The 18,158-nt window shown below is 38.8% G+C and overlaps 1 protein-coding gene across 2 annotated transcripts in view; it reads right to left on the bottom strand.

The window, feature by feature from the left end:
- Window positions 1-1,893: 1,893 nt before the first annotated feature.
- The window catches only part of ESRRG (estrogen related receptor gamma), a gene marked incomplete at its 5' end in the record, with an annotated part of 226,247 nt that continues 209,982 nt past the window's right edge, over window positions 1,894-18,158 (bottom strand). For both annotated transcript variants that reach the window (XM_080824296.1, XM_080824297.1), the window contains 2 exons: window positions 1,894-3,570; window positions 15,841-16,110. In XM_080824296.1, coding sequence (XP_080680422.1) covers window positions 3,326-3,570; window positions 15,841-16,110 — 515 coding nt within the window. In that variant the 3' untranslated portion in view covers window positions 1,894-3,325. The remainder of the gene's footprint in view (window positions 3,571-15,840; window positions 16,111-18,158) is intronic.

Here is an 18,158-nt window from a genome sequence, read left to right as displayed (position 1 = left end):
AAAATGTTTTCCTAGGCAGGTAAACAGAGACGCTTAAATAATTAAAATACAATCACCAACACCCATTTTCTCTTCTATAAGAAAAATAGCAGTTTTAAATATTTCATATCTTTTATGTTATCATTTAAATGCAAAATAGTGGAATAAATACAACAATCTGATCTGATTGAAACACAAGTGTAACTACAGGTAGTCACACAATCCTATTGCTTTAAATAAGAACAAACCTAAAAGAAGCGAAATAAAAATTTAAATCATATGGCGAAAACATACACTTTTATAACTTTCCAAAACTTCACATTAAGTAAATGGTCTTGCTTGAAACTTGAAAAAACTTACCTCGAGCAAGGTTTAAGATGAGCATTTTGCCCTAAAGCCCGTGCAGTTCTTTTAGATCTACGTTTTAAGTCGTGTTTCCTATTTGTGAGATTCGTGTACTCGGTAACGCCGAGAGTCACTTAAACTGAAAACTAAAATTTGCACTCGATTCTTGTCTCACATCTCCATCTCGTGTTTTCAGTTGGTTGGCTCTGAGTTCTGAAGCCCAAGTACTTTAATGTGATACAGTGAAAACAATGGATATATTGTATATATTTTTACTTATATATAGTGTGGTTGAATAGTAGCAACTTAAACCCTGCACAAACTTTCTGGAAAATAATCTTTTTAAATACTTACATATATAAATAATCTTATAGAATCAGCACCTTTTGTTCCCAGGAGTTGTATTTTCTGTTGTTATTTTTTTTTTTAAGGGATGTGCCAATTTCTGAACTCCTATCACAGCTATAAATTTCAAGTTATTGACCATCTGAATGAATTGCTAATGATGATTTATCTAGAATCACACTACAGCCACTTCTCTACTGAGAAACCACAATCTACGATATAGTCCCATATAGCTAATGATAGATACACAGTATTCCTAGCACGAGGCTGATGAAACATCAACCCAAGGTATTTTGTTTAAAGCACACAAAGTAGCAATAGTTTTGGAAACGTGTCCGCACCAAAAAATTTTGCAACAACACAGAGCTAGTTAATAACAACATCTGAGAGATGATTGAGTGAAAGCCATATATACAGCATTTAAAAATTAGACTTATCTATATTCTTGAAATATTCAAAGTTTCATTTCTAAGCTATACATTGGTATTCTATAATAAACCATTAGAGAAATTATTCCTTGTTTTGAAAATATTATTATGATTTTGATGTGTTTCTGTTCATAATGAGTACTTGTTTGGAGTTTCAATCTCTTAATTATTATTAGGAAGAACCTTATTACTGGTAAGGAATAGAATATACTACTGTAGTCTCCTGAGGAATTGTACATCCAATATTGTCTCTAATTCTACCCTGTGTCTAAAAGCACACACCACAAGAATCCAAACACCACAAGAAGAACAAGACAACAGTCTTTGAATGCAACATAAAATTCAGAAAAGCACAGCAAACATGAAACATTGAAAAGCTGAACTACATCTCTTTTGTTTGTTAGGATTACAATTTTAATTACATCTGTGTACATAGAATAAGACTGTTCACATAGTACAGGGAGCAGCTACTAACACTGGTCCATTGGTATAGCATTTGATGGAGGTTACTGTTTATTGGTTATTCAGCGACTGTAGATTTCGGGGGCATCTAATTGATTTCTTCATTAGAGTACACCTCTTAACAGTCTGGAACCTGACTGACTTTCTTGCTGTGACAATACTAGTTGAAAAAGCACACATATTGGCTTAGCTCTTGGTAAAAACTGCAGATTAATTTAAACAAACAGTCCTAAATGAATCAACTCATAGAGATTACGTTTTAGAATTTGGTCAGGCGTCTGCTGTCTTTGATGGTTTTGGGTTTTGTTTTTTGTTTGTTTTTTGTTTTTTTTTTCCCAAATTCTGGCATTTGCCTTATTGCCTCTTAAATGAATACTGGCTCACAGCTCCTTCCGAGACAAGGTCTGTAACTCTGCAAACAGGCAGTATCTCGTTCCTAACCACCACGGCAGCTAGAAATCCTATGGCAACTGGACCTCCCAGGTAGAGAGGTGCACTCCTGATCATTCTACGGATCTGTACTCCGTGTGCGGTGCTTTCTACACGTGACCACCGGAGTCACGGCAGGTGTAATCTAATCCTTTGTGTCAGTGAACATTTAGGGAAACTGGAGCTCGTGTAAGAAACTGATGCTTGGGACCAGACTGGCACACAACATAAATTGCATCCGTGATAATATGCACCTTCCCTTCAACTATTGCTTGAGTAAGTTAAATTCCCATATTAATAAATGGCTGAAAAGTGGTAAAGCTGGTACAAAAAAATCTCCATTTGTAAGAAGAAACAAAACATTTTTAAAAATCTTCCTTCAGGATTCATTTGTCCTTCATTATTGTTCATAATTGTTCAAAGCCAGCACAAAATTGCAGTATTCTTATTTCTCTTTAGTATTGCATGAATGAATAAAGCTTAAACTATTCCCTGAAAAAGTTACATAGTAGCTAAACTAACAAATACCTGGAAGACTTGAAAAAACAATTAAGGAATCAAATGGCTGTAACTGATCTAGATGGAAAAGCAATGATAAGAAGCAGCCGATGCCACGTTGCTTAAGTTGTCTAATTAGAGGCTGCTCCCGTGAAACCTAATACTGCACTCAGTCAATGTGTCTGTGTTGCACTGTACTTTTAGGTACGATGGTTCTCTCTCTTTGATTCCTTAGTCATTGGGGACGTTATGGTTCACAACAAGCTCACTGGTATCCATATTATGGATCTCCATCCTTTGGCAGGGCTGGCTTTTATCTCTCTTCAGTTAGAGACCTCTTTTAAAAGTTCAGCAGCAGAAGGAAGGAAGGAAGGGAGGAAGGAAGGGAGGCAGGGAGGCAGGGAGGCAGGGAGGGAGGGAGCAGGACAATTTCCTTACAACTAGAGATATTTTCAATTTAGGAGAGAGGGGAAGGGCGGGAAAAGAGAAGGAGGTGAGGAGGAGGGGGAAGAAAGGACAGAAGGAAGGAAGGAAATGAGGGAGAAAGGGAACCGGTCATGGAGGAAGCTGAGAAATGAGGAAGAGGACAAATAAGGGAGGGGGAAAAAAAATTAGGAGGGAAGGAAGGGAGGAGAAGGAAGGTGAGAAAAGGGCCAGAGAAACTCATCAGGAAGATGGGGAGGAATCTGAAAGCTGCTTCATAGTCTTGCTGCTAAATGATCAGTGCAGTCCGTTGGTTTTTGATGTTGGTAACTAAACTCTATGTTTCTTCGACATCACTCTGGGGTTGATTTTCCCTTTTTCGGCGTGCAGGACAGGAAGGCCCAGGGAGCTCTTAGTCAGACCTTGGCCTCTAGCATTTCCAAAAAAAGTTTGTGCATGGGGACTTTGCCTTCCAGTTTGATGTTGTAGAAGTGCTGCACGGCCTTGGTGGACGTCTGCCTCAGCAGCGGCAGCGTCATCAGCATCTTGCCCGCCCGGCGCGGGTCTTCCATGTGCTGGCCGGCCTCGTAATCCTGCAGCGCCTCGTGTAAGACGTCCTGAAGTTTCTGGACGGCCTCCCCATCTTCTATGTGCATGGAGTCTGCGCGACAAAGCAAAACACGGAATCAGGTCACTAATAACCAAAACCGATTTGGGGGAAGTTAACATGCCGTACTTGAACTTCCCGAGGCTCTAAGCTGTGATTTGCTCTGAACATTTTCCATTTCCAAAAATCTCTATTTTTTTTCTTTTTTTTTTTTCTAAATTTCCCTACAGGAGAATACTTCTAATATGGATTTAAAACCCTGAAATTACTAGCAAAAAATGCATTATTTTAAAGTGCAGGTTTTCTTTCCTCCTAAGACGGAGCAATCAGAGAAGAGTTGCTTTTAACAGATGACAATCTTGGTTACTTTATTCATTATCTCATTCATATATTTTTTTCACCCATTCAACAATTATCAAAGGTCATCTATTAAAAGTATTATTCTAAGTGCTATGGAGGAAAAACATTGTCTAAAATTATGATCTTGCCCTCAAAAAGCCTGTATTTCCCAAATGGAGAAAAAAAAAAAAAGAAATGAGGTTTTAAGAACTCAGTATAAATACATGGAATTTAACACTACGTTCAGGTGTAGACTACACAGAAATCACAACAAACTGCTTATCCTTTCAAGATTTTCAGTGTACTGGTAACAGTTCATTAAAGCATCCTTACACAGTCTGCTTCTACTGAAAAACAAATGAAGTCTTTAGATTAATGAGTTCTGAAATATCTTTCACATTTGTGAAGGTGAACTTTGCCCTTAAGTGACTCATTTAAAAATCTAATTCAATCAAGCAAGGAAAGGGTTAACAGGTTGCCACAATTATTCTTTTGAGAAATGTGAGATGTGGGGGAAAAAGAAAAGTTACTGCTCTAGCTCTAAAACAGACACTTAATTATATACAAGTTTGAATCATTTAGCACGTTTTATTGATTCTGATGACAGTTTATCTGTTAATTACACATAATGGAGTCTTTGGGGGGATTCCTCATGTTTAATAATTCTTGTTCTCTGAGAATGCAGAGCTCTAAGATATATGTAGTTAGCCTAATGTTTCATATAATTCAAATATCAGGTCGCATGTACAAAAAGAGAAAGGAAATGTAATTAAAAATCAAGTGACTAAACATATGATAAAAAAGAAATCACGGCGGTGTAATTAAAAGGCTAACAGCTATAATCAGGACCATATTTAAAAACTTGTTTGTATTTTGTTGTTTTTTTCTCTTACATTGTCATTTTGAAATCGTTTCACCACATTGTTAATAAACTGACCACTGTTTACATGAGGGGGTTAATGACACGTTTCTTGCAAAGAGAAATACAGTGGCTTGGGAGCTTTTACCGCTCAAGACTCAACTCCTGCTAGTTGAACCGAGAGGAGGAGTTCTTCCAGGTTGTTAAGGTTGATAGTGTGGTGGATAGTGTCCCTGGTGTGGAACGCAGAACATTTCCCAACACACAAGCTAGCCTGTCCCTATGGATTGATCCTACCCAGGCTTCTCTCCACTCTGGCTCCTTTCAGCATGACAATCCCATGCACTCCTTATGTGTCTTCTCACAGCAACAAGCACACATCATATCCAAAGATGTCTATCAGCGGGCAATGTGAGTGAGGGAAAAACTGTCATGGAAATCACAATGTGCACTGAATTTTTTTTTTCTTTCTATTTTTCTTCTGAAATGCTGTCTGAAGGGAAAAGGGTGGGCCTGGACTCACACCAATGGTGAGCGTCCCAGGACACAAAAAACTGACTTTGCACATGAGGGTAGGGAGATAAGGTGGACTTACCCAATTTGACCTGGGACTCCAAGCACTCAAAGTGAAAATGGGAACGAATGGACGGGGAGAAGAGGACTGCATCTTTACAGAAAATATTAAAACAAAATAACTCTCTTCCCACCAGACCCGCCCCAAAAGAAGCAAAATAAATATAATAAATATACCACATACTAAGTACCTGTTTGGGGTGAGGCTTCTATTTCTTTGTGATAAGCACTTTCTGAACACTGTCTCCCCTCTCTTCTCCCAGCTGCTGTAAGTCCCGTGGTACCAGGAGGGTCAGAGTTGGGCCCAACTCGGGTTTCTTTGTATCAAAATATGCTGCTAGAATGTATACCACTGCATGTGGCATTTCCCTTGTTTACCCCCCAAAAAAGTTAAAACGATCTTCTGAGTCTATCTTATTCAATCTTCCATCTTCATCAAGAATCTGCTCTACATTTCTGGGGTGCCTGGGTGGCTCCGTGGGTTAAAGCCTCTGCCTTCAGCTCAGGTCATGATCTCGGGGTCCTGGGATCGAGCCCCGCATCGGGCTCTCTGCTCAGCAGGGAGCTTGCTTCCTCCTCTCTCTCTCTGCCTGCCTCCCTACCTACCTGTGATCTCTCTTTCTCTCTCTATCAAATAAATACATACAAATAAAATCTTAAAAAAAAAAAGAATCTTCTCTACATTCCTAATGAAGACATTTCCAGATGTATGTAGAACATTCTATTTCACAAGGGACGGAACTAATCCTGACAAATGTCTTCTTCAGATTTTTTCCAAATCTGTCTACAACTCCCGTCCTTTGGTCCTGGTTCTAAACACTGGAATGATACAGAATAAATGTCCCTCCTCTCGATGCAGATCTTTAAATGCTTGAAGTGAGCTGCCAAGTCACCTCAGCCCTAACTCCAAGCCTTGCCTTCTCCACTACTCTGGCCCGGCAGGAGATATATTATAGGATGTCATAGGAAATGAGGCGAGAACAAATAGCGGAGAGATACGCTCACAAACAGCAATTAAGACTTCAAACTATTCTTTAAAGGCTGTGATTTAGCTTGAGAGATTTAAAAATGATTTAATCAAATTACTATGATAATTTAACTTCCCATTTACAGAAAAGATTCTAACTCATTTTAGCTTTACCCATTCTCGGATCTGCTAATACTTTAAATGCAAACTCACTAAATCTGAACTATTTAATTAGACCATGATTCAGCTGGCAGACTGCTGAAGAAAATATTAATCTCCATTAGGGATCCTAGTTCAAGTTCTGGCTCTGTGGCTTTAATCGCTGTTTGGCTCTTTGGTCTATATGTATACATTTATGCTAGACTCACTAGGACTGGCATTAATTTATGTAATTATTTAGCTTTGGTTGTTGGAGCTGGTTTCTTTTTAACTTTGTGTTTTAAAGGAAATGGTCCCAGTATTCGTGCTAATGAAAACCAGTGAAACTTAATCATGTGACTCATAGGCTTATGAACTAAGTAGACACAGTGAGCCTATACATTAAAAACACTGGGTGAATGGTTAAAAACAAAGATGTTTGGGCCCAAGCCCAGACCTATCAATCAGAAAATTTTAGCTAGATCCTAGGCATCATCCATATTTTTAAAAATCTAGGTGCTTCTATGGTCAAGCCAGGGTTGTGAACTAAAAACCAGACTGCTATTCTAAAAGAATTCAGATTTCAAAAGATAACCAGTGTTCATGGGAAGCATGTATTGTCACCCACATATTAAATTTCAATACTTAATAATAAAATAGAACCCCTTCATTAAATTCCAATATTTTATTCTGTGAAGTAAGATCCTAAAGGAACATGTCTAGTTAAGATCATTTACTTTGGGAAGAGAGCTAAATATCCTCATATCTGCAGTTGCAAATTTGGTGAGACTCAGAATTTTTGTAGTTTACCTGAAAAAAAAAATGCCTTTCTCTATGGTAAAAATTTTTAACTGTTGTGGGCATGGATGGGCATAGCTACTCCAGAACACCCAAATCCTATTTGGGAACTGTCTTTACGACTTGCAGCTCATTCTTGGCAGTACTTTCTCAATGGTGCCAAATCTGATTTTGAGGGTGGAACTGAATATTAAAAATAGACAAAGCATATTCAGAGTCAAGTCTAGTATATAATATAAACCAATGCTCAGAGGAACCCAAGTGTTGATTTCTTTAGTGTTTGTAAATTGCCTACATGAATAGGGATAATAAGGGGTGAGCCTATGGGACTCTCCGATCACTGAAGGAAGGAAGAACAATATGATGGGAAATACAGAGAAGTGAGCAAAAGTCTATTTTCTAAAAGATAATTTGATCTCAAAATTTCTATATGCAATATATACGGAGTCTAACCGAGTGATTCTCCTGGCTCCAATCGGCTGGGTACTGAGGAACGTCGGCTGACTGTAATGCAAACTATCTCTTGATGGACATCAACAGCTGACCCTAAATTTCAAAAAATGGTGCCAATCATAAACTTTCTTGGAAGATGGCAGTGGAGGTGGCAAGATATTTTAATCTTTCCAAATCTGCACATAAAAAAACAGAGCAACTAGATGGCCAAACTAAAAACCTATAGACAACACTCACAAACAAAACTAAGTGACAAGGTATCCCCAAGACACACACACACACACACACACACACACACACACACACAGAATCAGGATTGTGGGTGTTCCTAGCTCTGTCCACTGAGAAAGCCTAGGAAGGAGGGCCAAGCTAGGAATGCAATCCTGAGCAATGAGCAACCTAGCACCCAGCTTATCAATACATTCCAGGCTTTGGCCAGGAAATATTTAAGGTAAGTACAGAACATCTTATACTACATAGAAAGGACACTATCTACAACTACTAATTATTCAGAAAGATTCCAGAAGCCAAACTAAAGAGACCCCCAAAGACCCAAAATGGAACAATTCTAGCTTCCTAAAGGATTATAACTGCAATTGATTGAAACTCACTGAATAGGGATGCCTGGGTGGTTCTATCGGCCAAGCATCTGACTCTTGATTTCAGCTCAGGTCATGATCTCAGGATTGAGATCAAGACCCATATCAGGCTCTGTACTGGGCTTGGAGCCTGCTTAAGATTCTCTCTCTCCCTCTCTACCTCACCCCTGCACCCCCCGCTTGAGCTCTTTCTAAGAAGAAAGAAAAAGAAAGACAAAGAAAGAAAAAACCTCCCCCTGCACTCCCCGCTTGAGCTCTTTCTCTCTAAGAAGAAAAAGAGAAAGAAAGAGAAAAAACCCCACCAGATATCTTTAAATACATTTGATTATAATGGCATTTTAAAAAGCTAGACATCAATTCTTTAGTTTGAAAATTGGTGAATGAAAGGAAAGAATCAGCTCCTATATAAACTCCATCATCAGTCATCAATAAGAGATGAGAGAAAGCATCACTTTATGTAAGTATTCCAATGACTGAACGTAAAAAAGAGATGACAAAAGTCACAGATCATCATTTTGCAACCCCCAGCGATGAACGGATTTAGGTAATGAGCATCAACAGCTGCTCATAGAACACAGAGACAACCAGACACGTGAGCCTCCCCATGAACAGCACACCACCTACAGGTTGTCACAGGCATTGAACCTGGGTCTGATTAAGCCTCTGCATCCAGCTGTCCATTCGCACGAGATGCAAAGGGCAGAGAGATGTGATGAACCGCTCCGAGAGCACGCAGTCTGTAACGTCTAGAGTGGGGGGAACTCTGCAGGTCAAATGCCCTGGCCACTTCAACAGAGAAATTTTAAGAAAATGAAAGTGAAAGATCACTTTTTATATTAAAGGAGAGTTAAAAACTCCATTAATTTTTTTTGGGGGGGATGGACAAGACTAAACTCTCGTGTCTGAGGATACACATTTGGTGATAAAGCTGTAACAAAACATAAGGAAGGGATAAAAGCCACAACAGGCTAGTGGTTACTTTGGGGGGCAAAAGAGGGCGGTGAGATTGGGACAAGACACACGGAGGGGTTTCTACGATATCTCACAAATTTTTATTTCTCATCTTAGCTCAGATGGCCATTGTGGCAGACTGCACAAATGGCTCCGAAGGTTACTTCTATGACAAAGCACACTTTGCGAGTGTGAGTAAGGATCTGCTATGCGAGATCACCCTACATTATCCGGAAGGGTCTTCAGTGAAGCCAATAGTGTCTTTGAAAGAGAGGCAAAGGAAGAAGGCAATGCATGGTGCTACGCTGCTGCCTTGGAAGATGGAGGGCGTACTATAGCTCAAGCAATGCAAGAATGTCACTCTAGAAGCTGGAAAAGGCAAGGACACATGCCTCCCCTAGAGCCTCCAGAAGGACCGCTGCCTAGTCTGTATCTAGTCTTCAGCCTTGTAAAAATGCTTATGGACTTCTGACCTCCAGAATAAGTATATGTTGTTTCAAGTCACCAAGTTGTGGCAATTGGTAAGAGCAGCCGCGGAAAACTAATGCACTCGTTCAGTTACACATTTGGGGGAGGTTTGTGTGGGTCTTTCTTTCAAATATGTTTTATTTCATATTAAAATGGTGAGAGGCAGAGACAGAGAGAGGGGTAGTAAGAAACTTCCAACGGAATGGTCCCTTCTAGAAAGCACCGAGTTAGGCAGAATTCTGAGCAAGGTGGTAGAAACACTTGGCAAAGTGCCAAGGAAGCTCTTCATGTACCAACTAGGAGGTTGGATCAAAAGACTTTTTAGGTCTTTCCTAATGCAGAAAAGTTATACTTCTAATGTTGGAAACAGTGATAACAATTCTTATTATGTGCTTAACCATGGCGAGAACAGAATGATTTTACAGGTACCCACTGAGATACATTATTTTCTTCATTTCTACCTCTGGCTATGAAGCCAGATCTCAAAGTTTATACCAGACCCACAAATCGTTCCCGTACTGTATTTATATTAGGTGTTGAACCACAGATCCATAGCCCATGGTGTCTTTCCTCCTGGGTTCCCTCTCACAAATCCCAAGTTATTGTTACCATTATTCTGTACCCTCGCATAATCGGAATTCCCTGCTAAGAGACTCTTTTTTATTTCTCTACAAGTACTCAAGGCTTCTCTCTCCCTCCAATATCTAACACTTATCCAGGAGCTTTCTAACTCCTTCTACTAGCAGTGATAAAGACAATTATACTCAATAAGTGAATGTTGGGGGGAACCTAGGTGGCTCAGTCGGTTGAGCACCCAACTCTTGATTTTGGCTCAGGTTATGATCTCAGGGTCCTGAGATCAAGCCCCACCTCTACCCTGTCAGGTTCCCTGCTCAGCAGGGAGTCTGCTTCCTCCTTCTCCTCAGTCTATGCCCACCCCCCACTGCCGCTCATGGGTGCACACACACTCTCTCTCTCAAATAAAAGAATAAATAAATCTTAAAAAAAAAAAGTGAATGTTGATAGCAACCTGGGCGGTAAATATTTCAATCTTCCACAATATCATAAATGATCTGTACCATACTAATGACCTTTTTATAAGGGATTACTCATTATCTTATGATCTATAAATACAAATATTGTTATATTTTGTCATTCCCTAGAAGTAAACCAATTGCGGTTTATGTGCTTATTACCCAGTTGAAAGCAGAGACACTTGGGGCAAATATTTCTTACACCATGTCAAGGCACAGCGATCACTGAACATGATAAGAAACATCTGAAAACCTACCTTTACTTTTTACATAAAAATTTGAGATATTATCACATTTATGAAATTCAAGGGTTACATTAAATAAAACCACCACCCACTTCAACTCAATTATATCATCTTAAGCAAAATTAAAATCATCCAAACAGTGATGGCAGGTTTGAGCAAAAACCAAAGAAAAGTAGACTAGGAGACGGAAAAATTATAATTTTGATTTCCCAGAGAGTATTAATTATGGTTTGGTCTGGGTAAAAGTTAAATATATAAATATCGACCTGCTGCAAAAGACCTGCCCATACTTACTTCTTATTAAATCCTACCAAGGTAGTAAACATTTTGTCTCCGGATCTTTTTTCGCCACTTTTAAGAGTAGTTTTATACCGCTGGAACTCCAAGGAGACAGCAAGATAAAGTGAGTGCAAAATTCTAAACTAAATTAAGAGTCCTAATTTGGGCTGGCAGATGTAAAATTGCCAATCTACTTATTTGTGGAATAGAAAGAGATTACTGACAGTGAGGAACAGAGGGTCCAACCCTCTGCCTCACAGCGGCCACACATCTTCATCGGCTTGCTTCAGCTACCTGCAAAAATGCTATTGGCCGTGTCCATCTCACAGGCATGTCGTGGAAATCAAATGAGATTCCCTCGCAAAAGCTAAAAGAAAAAAAAAAAGAAAAGAAAAGAAACGCCTTCAGAAAGATTCTTAAAAAAGGATAATCGCTATCAGTATCTAAAACTCTGTCTAGAATATCAAAATCAGCAAATTTAGTCAAAGTTTCAATAAAATTGTGTTTGATGGCTCAAGAGATATTAAGGGACGAAAGAGGTTTTTCACTTTTCTACTAATTATTCAGATCCATGAGGATGCTAATATTTCTATATTATAAATTTAGCATTAATACACACATACAAAATGGACGACCAAACTCACTGCCCTCACTTAAAAGTCACTGACATAAAAATTTTAGGCCACTGAGTGATATGAGACATTATGTAATTCACCTGCCTCATGTTACAGACGAGAAAACAGTTATGTGATTAAAGCATACATTCTTAAGGGAAGTGGAATTTGGAATTGGAAAGTAGGGGAAGATCTCTCTTTTTAGGTAAAACGCATATCTGTACAGTACACAAACAGATACATAACATTTTCATGATATTAACATTTCACTGGGGACTTATTAAGAAAAAAATATCTAAAAAGCCTGCCCCGAGGGGGAGATCATGAAAAAAGACTGAAAAACACGAGGCCAAACTTACAGGACTAAAGATGGCCCTCATCCCAGTCTCCTACAGTAATCAGAAGCTTTCTCTCCCTTGAAATTATATCACGATTCTACACATCAAACGTTTGTTCTCAAGAACAAAATACTATCAGGATGTGGTTCTAATTACTTATGATTTGAAACTGATGAGCAAAATATTACTTGCAGCTTCCTACCAACAGACGCTATGATTCTAGAAGCATGGTGTAGAAATAAAAGAGAAAAGTCAGCTTTAAGCTATAGACGCCGCCGTTTAGTCTTGAATGAGTTGGGCTCACAGGGCTCCAGGGTGGGGGCAGGGCTGGTGACACCACTTGGGAGGAGTGGCAGCTGTGAAGCTTGAGAGCCTTGTGAGCCAAAGAGAATGACCCGACTAAAAGCAATTCTCACTCTTAAACTGCTTTAGTCTTCCATATATAAAAACGAGTCTACTTCCTTGGGGCCAGCGTAATAACTTCAAACAAATTCTTAAGCGTAAGAATCAATAGAACCAAACTGAGACAAGAGAATCCCATGAAATAATCTTACCCAAAATGCATGTAGTAATATTTCACTAAATTCTCCAATAAAGACATAAAATTAATTACAGAATCATAAAACTCCCCAAATGGGAAGAATTCTAGAGAGGAGTCTAACTTCTTGGTGTTTGATGAGATAAAGGGGCCTAACAATTACAAAGTTAACATTGCGATGTAGATTTTCCTTTTTAAATTCAATGGCAGAGAGAGAGATCAGGGAGGTAACAACTGCCTAGGAGATAGATGGTGTGCAAAATTAAGAAAGTATATAGTTTAAGTGAGCCTGTGAGTTTCTTACCTTCAAAAATAATTGGGACCAAAAAAACCAAATATTTGAATGTGAGAATGACAGTATTAGTTCAAAATATATTGGGTTTGTTGTTGTTGTTTTTCCCTATATCCTTCAAGACAGGGAAAGTATTTCCAGTGGTGTTCCTGCTGTTGTAAGTATTCCTGAGTTCACATACACCAGAAACACGGGTACAAAAATATATGACAGCAATTACCGAGAAGACGATTCCCTGTTTCCTGAGCATAAGCATAATATTAATAATTATTGAATAAAGACAGATGTTTAAAACAAGCTGAAATTTAGATTAATGAGACATTGCTTCTTAACACCTACAGCCATACAGGGAATGCTAAGATATCTACAAAAATAACACTAAAATAGATTTTTTTTTCCCCACAAATTCTGAGATCTCTAAATACTGAAAGAAAAACCACGAGCTTTTTAGGGTATCTTTGAAAATATTTTTCATACTCATGTATTTTTGAGCAGTTTAAGAGTCACTGGAACTAAGCAAGAATGAATATACAACTTTATTGCTGTCATCCAAGTAATGGTCAAAAAATGGAATAAAATAGCATCATATTGACAGTATGAAAAAAAAAAAAAAAGATTTTCTGAGTGGTTTATCCCATGCTAATATGGTGGGATTTGGGGCTGGATGCATGAGAGAAGGGTCATATTTATACAGCAGGAGAGAACTGGCAGTTTAGACATCAGTATAACCCTTAATCTTTTCTCCTTTATTATGGACTCTGATTCAGTTAAATTTTCTTGGTTTTTGAGGAGCTAAAAAAAGTTGCAAGCACTTGCAGAGTGACTTTGTGACACGGAGAAATTTCCTGAAAGAAATTAAAGTCACTCACTACCAGTATAAGAGAAAAAAGAGAGGGCCAGTTAACTAGTTCTGGCTTCAAACCAGAAAAGCAAACTAACTAGTTCTTTAAAGACTTTCTAATCACCAGTCATTGCTCTAAAGTAGGTCACTTCCTCCTTCCAACAGCGGAGTCCGTGGGATTCAAATATTTACATATCAAAACACTAATGATTATACTTCTACACAACAGACAGAAATGCTTCTACTAATTAATTCAGGTACTCTAAATTACAATAGCCATAAAGTATAGATCTAACACCTAAAATGATAAGATTTTAGCAATCTCGATCAAGTTTTAGCGCTGCTCAGCACTCACAATTAGTTAATCATTTTAAAAAGCATTATGTAATATAAAAGATATAAAACATGCTTGCTGAGTTTTAAATAGAATTGGCCAAGTGCATGTTTTTCAATTAGAATCACTATACAACTACCAAACAGAAATTCTTCCCAAAACCACTGCTACAGAATTTTTCATCGGATGATGAGAGAGGATATAATGTGAAGTCCTTGCAAAATAACAAATTCTCAGGAAATTTCTCTCCCATCTCCCACTTTGGTCTTCTAGAGAGCCAGAGAAGGGGTATGTGAGATGTCGGCATCAACAGTGCCACTTGTCATAAGGAATCCTAGATTACAGTTTCACAGGGGAGGAGGACAAGGCGGGTGAAGAGTGTGGTCAGCAATTAAAAGTATGCAATGCTAAACTCCATTATGAAGACAAATAGGAAAGTACAACTTCATTGTTGAAAACAATTTCCCTCCTATCAGTCCAAGGATGCGTGCATCAATATTGTAGATGAACTGTTAATTACAAAATCAATTAAAAATTATTTCTAAAAACAGTCACGCGTCCCCGGCTCTCATGGGGGCAATTTGGGCAGAAGGGTCTCATCTCACTAGGACCGCGCCAAATCACAAAGTCGTCATCCACAAGTAAGCAAAAGCAATCTGGTTTTTCATTTTTCAGCGCGGCTGAGCCCAGCCTGAGATTGATCGTCACATATGGCCCCAGAAAACAAACTGTCAATACCTTGAATGCTGCAGAATTTGAACAAATAGCCGTCCGCCCATTCAAGCCACTCATTGCATCCCATTTAACAGATTTTATTGACAGTTTCCTTCTTGTAATTAAAGGGAAAACTACTGGCCAGCAACCAAGATAAAGTTCAAAGATAGGGTCAAAACAAAAGCAGATGGAGGGGCACGGTGTGACTGTCAATGGTACACAGCATCAGAGTGCGTTATTGACACGCAGGTATCTAAAGATCGGCACGTCATTAAGGAGGGATCTATCCGGAACTATATGCAAATGCTAAAAGCGACTTAAGACCACAATAAAGCAGTAGTAGAAGCACAAAGGGAAAAACAACAAAGCAGCAATGATTTTTACTTATCAGAAGTTGCTATTTTAGTACATTTCCGTTCAAATGTAAAGACTGTTTATTCCCATAATTCTGCACCCTCACTGCATAGGTGGTACCTTTCAGAGAAATGCTCCAGCAGAAGTTGCCTTCTACAGAATTCCAGAATGCAAGAAAACAAGAGTATTCTTCGATAACCAAAATAAAAACAACACTATGTCTGTTCTTCCAATCGCAAAATGTTCATTTATGAAGGGCAAAATGCTTTCCATGTACCCACAGTGCACCTTTATTTTCACCTGTGCCTACAAGACAATGGAGGTAATGCTGTCCTAAGAGCTCCCATTTACCCTACACGTTAGGAAATGCACAGGCTGCTTAAAGTTTCACCGCTTTCAATAAGCAAATATAATAAAAATAATGCAAGTGGACTTTTCCTATTTCTAACTGTTCACTAGAAAGCCGTAATGACTATAATTTTGCTGTCCCATACAAAACTTACAACCGGGTTTAGCAAATCCCTGAAGAAGAAGTCAAGGGAAGGGTAGAACTGAAATATTAAAAAATGCAACAATGACCATGTTAGTATGCCAACCTGAATTAGCAAGAGCTATGGCTTTGAGGGTGACAAATTCTTCTTTCTCCAGCTTCATGCTCTTGTATTTCTTTACCAGCTGCAGGATAGCATTATTTAGGTCAAGAAGGCCTGCTAACTTGGACTGGTCTTCATCCATTATATAATCATCTGCATAGACAAGTTCATCCTCAAATGAAAGAGATCGGTATACGACACCAAGGATCAAAATTTCCATCCAAGCACTCTGCAGAAGGCTCATCTGGTCCGCCAGGGACAGCGTGGAGAAGCCTGCATGGGAAGATAGGCAGATCAAGTTACTTTAAAGCCATAATTTCATAATGCAACATTAGTTTCATATGGTAGTCGGCTTCTGCATCGGTGCTCAAAATTATGCTGAGCTTTGATGAGAAGCTCTTAAATTTTCCCCTGATCATTGTGCGGATGGCAAAGTAAAAGTCACAAACCAGTTCAACTTGTTGGTATCTTTTTTCCTAGGTTTTATAGACGCAGTTGAGGTAGATAGAACAGAAAAGGAGGTTTGTTTCTTTCATTTCAGAAGAAAAGAGTATGTAGTCTTTAGATATAACTGATGTCTGGCTACAGTTTTTATAAATGTCTTTCAGGAAGTCAGATTTTCATCCACTTCATCTCTAAAAACTACTATTGATAAACAACAGGAAAATTTAAAAAAAAAAAAAGCGCTCCCAAATAACAGGAAACAAACAGTGTAGCCTCACCCTGTAGAGTGCAATTTGCAAACAGTTCTCTGTAACAGTCAGCGCTCAATGAAGGATGAGTATTCATACACCCAAAAGAGCCTTCTTAGTTGGATATTTTGTGCCCACTGATATATAACGTGAATTCCTCTCCAAATGGTGTTACTTGGTGTAAAAGAGAAAAGAATACTGAGTGGCCTGGCCTCTTCACCAAATCAAAAAGCCACAGTTTGTTCTTCTGATTAACATCCAGTTATTTAAAGAGTTAAATAAGGCGGCAATGCAGTTCCGTGGGTAGGATACGGGCAGATCCGGATCCTCAGATTAAATATTGGCCCCACTGAGCTACTGGCTCTTTCACTGTGGGTAAGACAATTTACTCGCACCTCAGTTTTTGTTTGGGGGACACACAAAGTAACACCCAGCAAAATACTAATACTATGCATTCAATGAATGTAGCTATATTAAATATTATTTTTATCTGACATATCCAGATGAGTCCTGAAGTTCTTCATTAACAGTCTGGTCTGAATTCGCACATAATACATATAAAAAAGTTCCTTCCGAGCTTAAAAAAACATGCAAAAAAAAAAAAAAAGAAATGTGGTTCAGTAGGGAAAGAGGAAGTAGTATAATCAAAGCTAGTTAGGAGTAAAAATATTTATTTATATCTCAGAGGGACTAGATCTAGATTCTAAATGGAAGTCTTGGTGAAGATAACCTAATGATCAGCCACACAGTTTCCCCAAGAGTCCTAAAAAGTGAATGTTTCTTAAATCTTCACTTTCATTTCAAGGGTAATGCCCAGGGATTCCAAGGGGTGAGCAAACACCCCTATGGTTATTGAGGACAACAATACCCTGATTTTAAGATCCTGCCACCAATAATTCCATAGAAGGAGAAAATTTTAATAATGCAACTTATAAAATCTATTTTTACTCCTTCTCTAGATCCTATTACCCAAATCATAACTATCCACTGCTGCCCCGTCTTCTTGGGCTCCTGCTTATGGTCACTGCTTTTGTCTCATTTTTATTCCTATCCCATTGTTCACATCCCATCTGATATTAGAAACTACTGCACAATGAGGACAAGGAAACGATTTCCTGCCCTGTTGGTGAAAACTCGTGGTTTGCCACTTGGCACCATTAACTGAAGTGTTTAATAAAATCATCAAGAGGGATTAGTCCGGCTTTTATTAAAGGCGGGTCTTCACACATGTGTAAAAAGCATCTCCTTCATTGTTTATCAAGCTATTTACACATTACATGACAGATCTTCTTCTGAATTGGCGGTGTCAATCTTTCTTTTATTTTTCCATTCCTCTTCTCTTTCTGGTCATCCCATTGTGGGGTTACCTAAGTTTCCTACTAGAATTAGAGATAAAACATGTGGTCACACTCTAGTCCAAAGAGAAAAATAAACGACCTAGTCTGACGAGGTTAGGCTCCATTTGCTTTCGATCTTGAGAATGTTACACTCCCAGCAAACGACCCAGTATTGCTCCTTTTTCTATCCCATCCCCCGGCCCCCCCCCGCCCCACCCCCCCACGATAAAAGATGCGACACACATCCAAACATACCTAACTCAAGCAAAGGGCATGGTCGGGGTTTGTTTTG

Source organism: Martes martes (assembly GCF_963455335.1).
Source record: "Martes martes genome assembly, chromosome: 15".
Taxonomy (NCBI): Eukaryota; Metazoa; Chordata; class Mammalia; order Carnivora; family Mustelidae; genus Martes; species Martes martes.
Note: the sequence above shows the minus strand (reverse complement) of the source record. Positions and strands in the feature narration are given on the sequence as shown.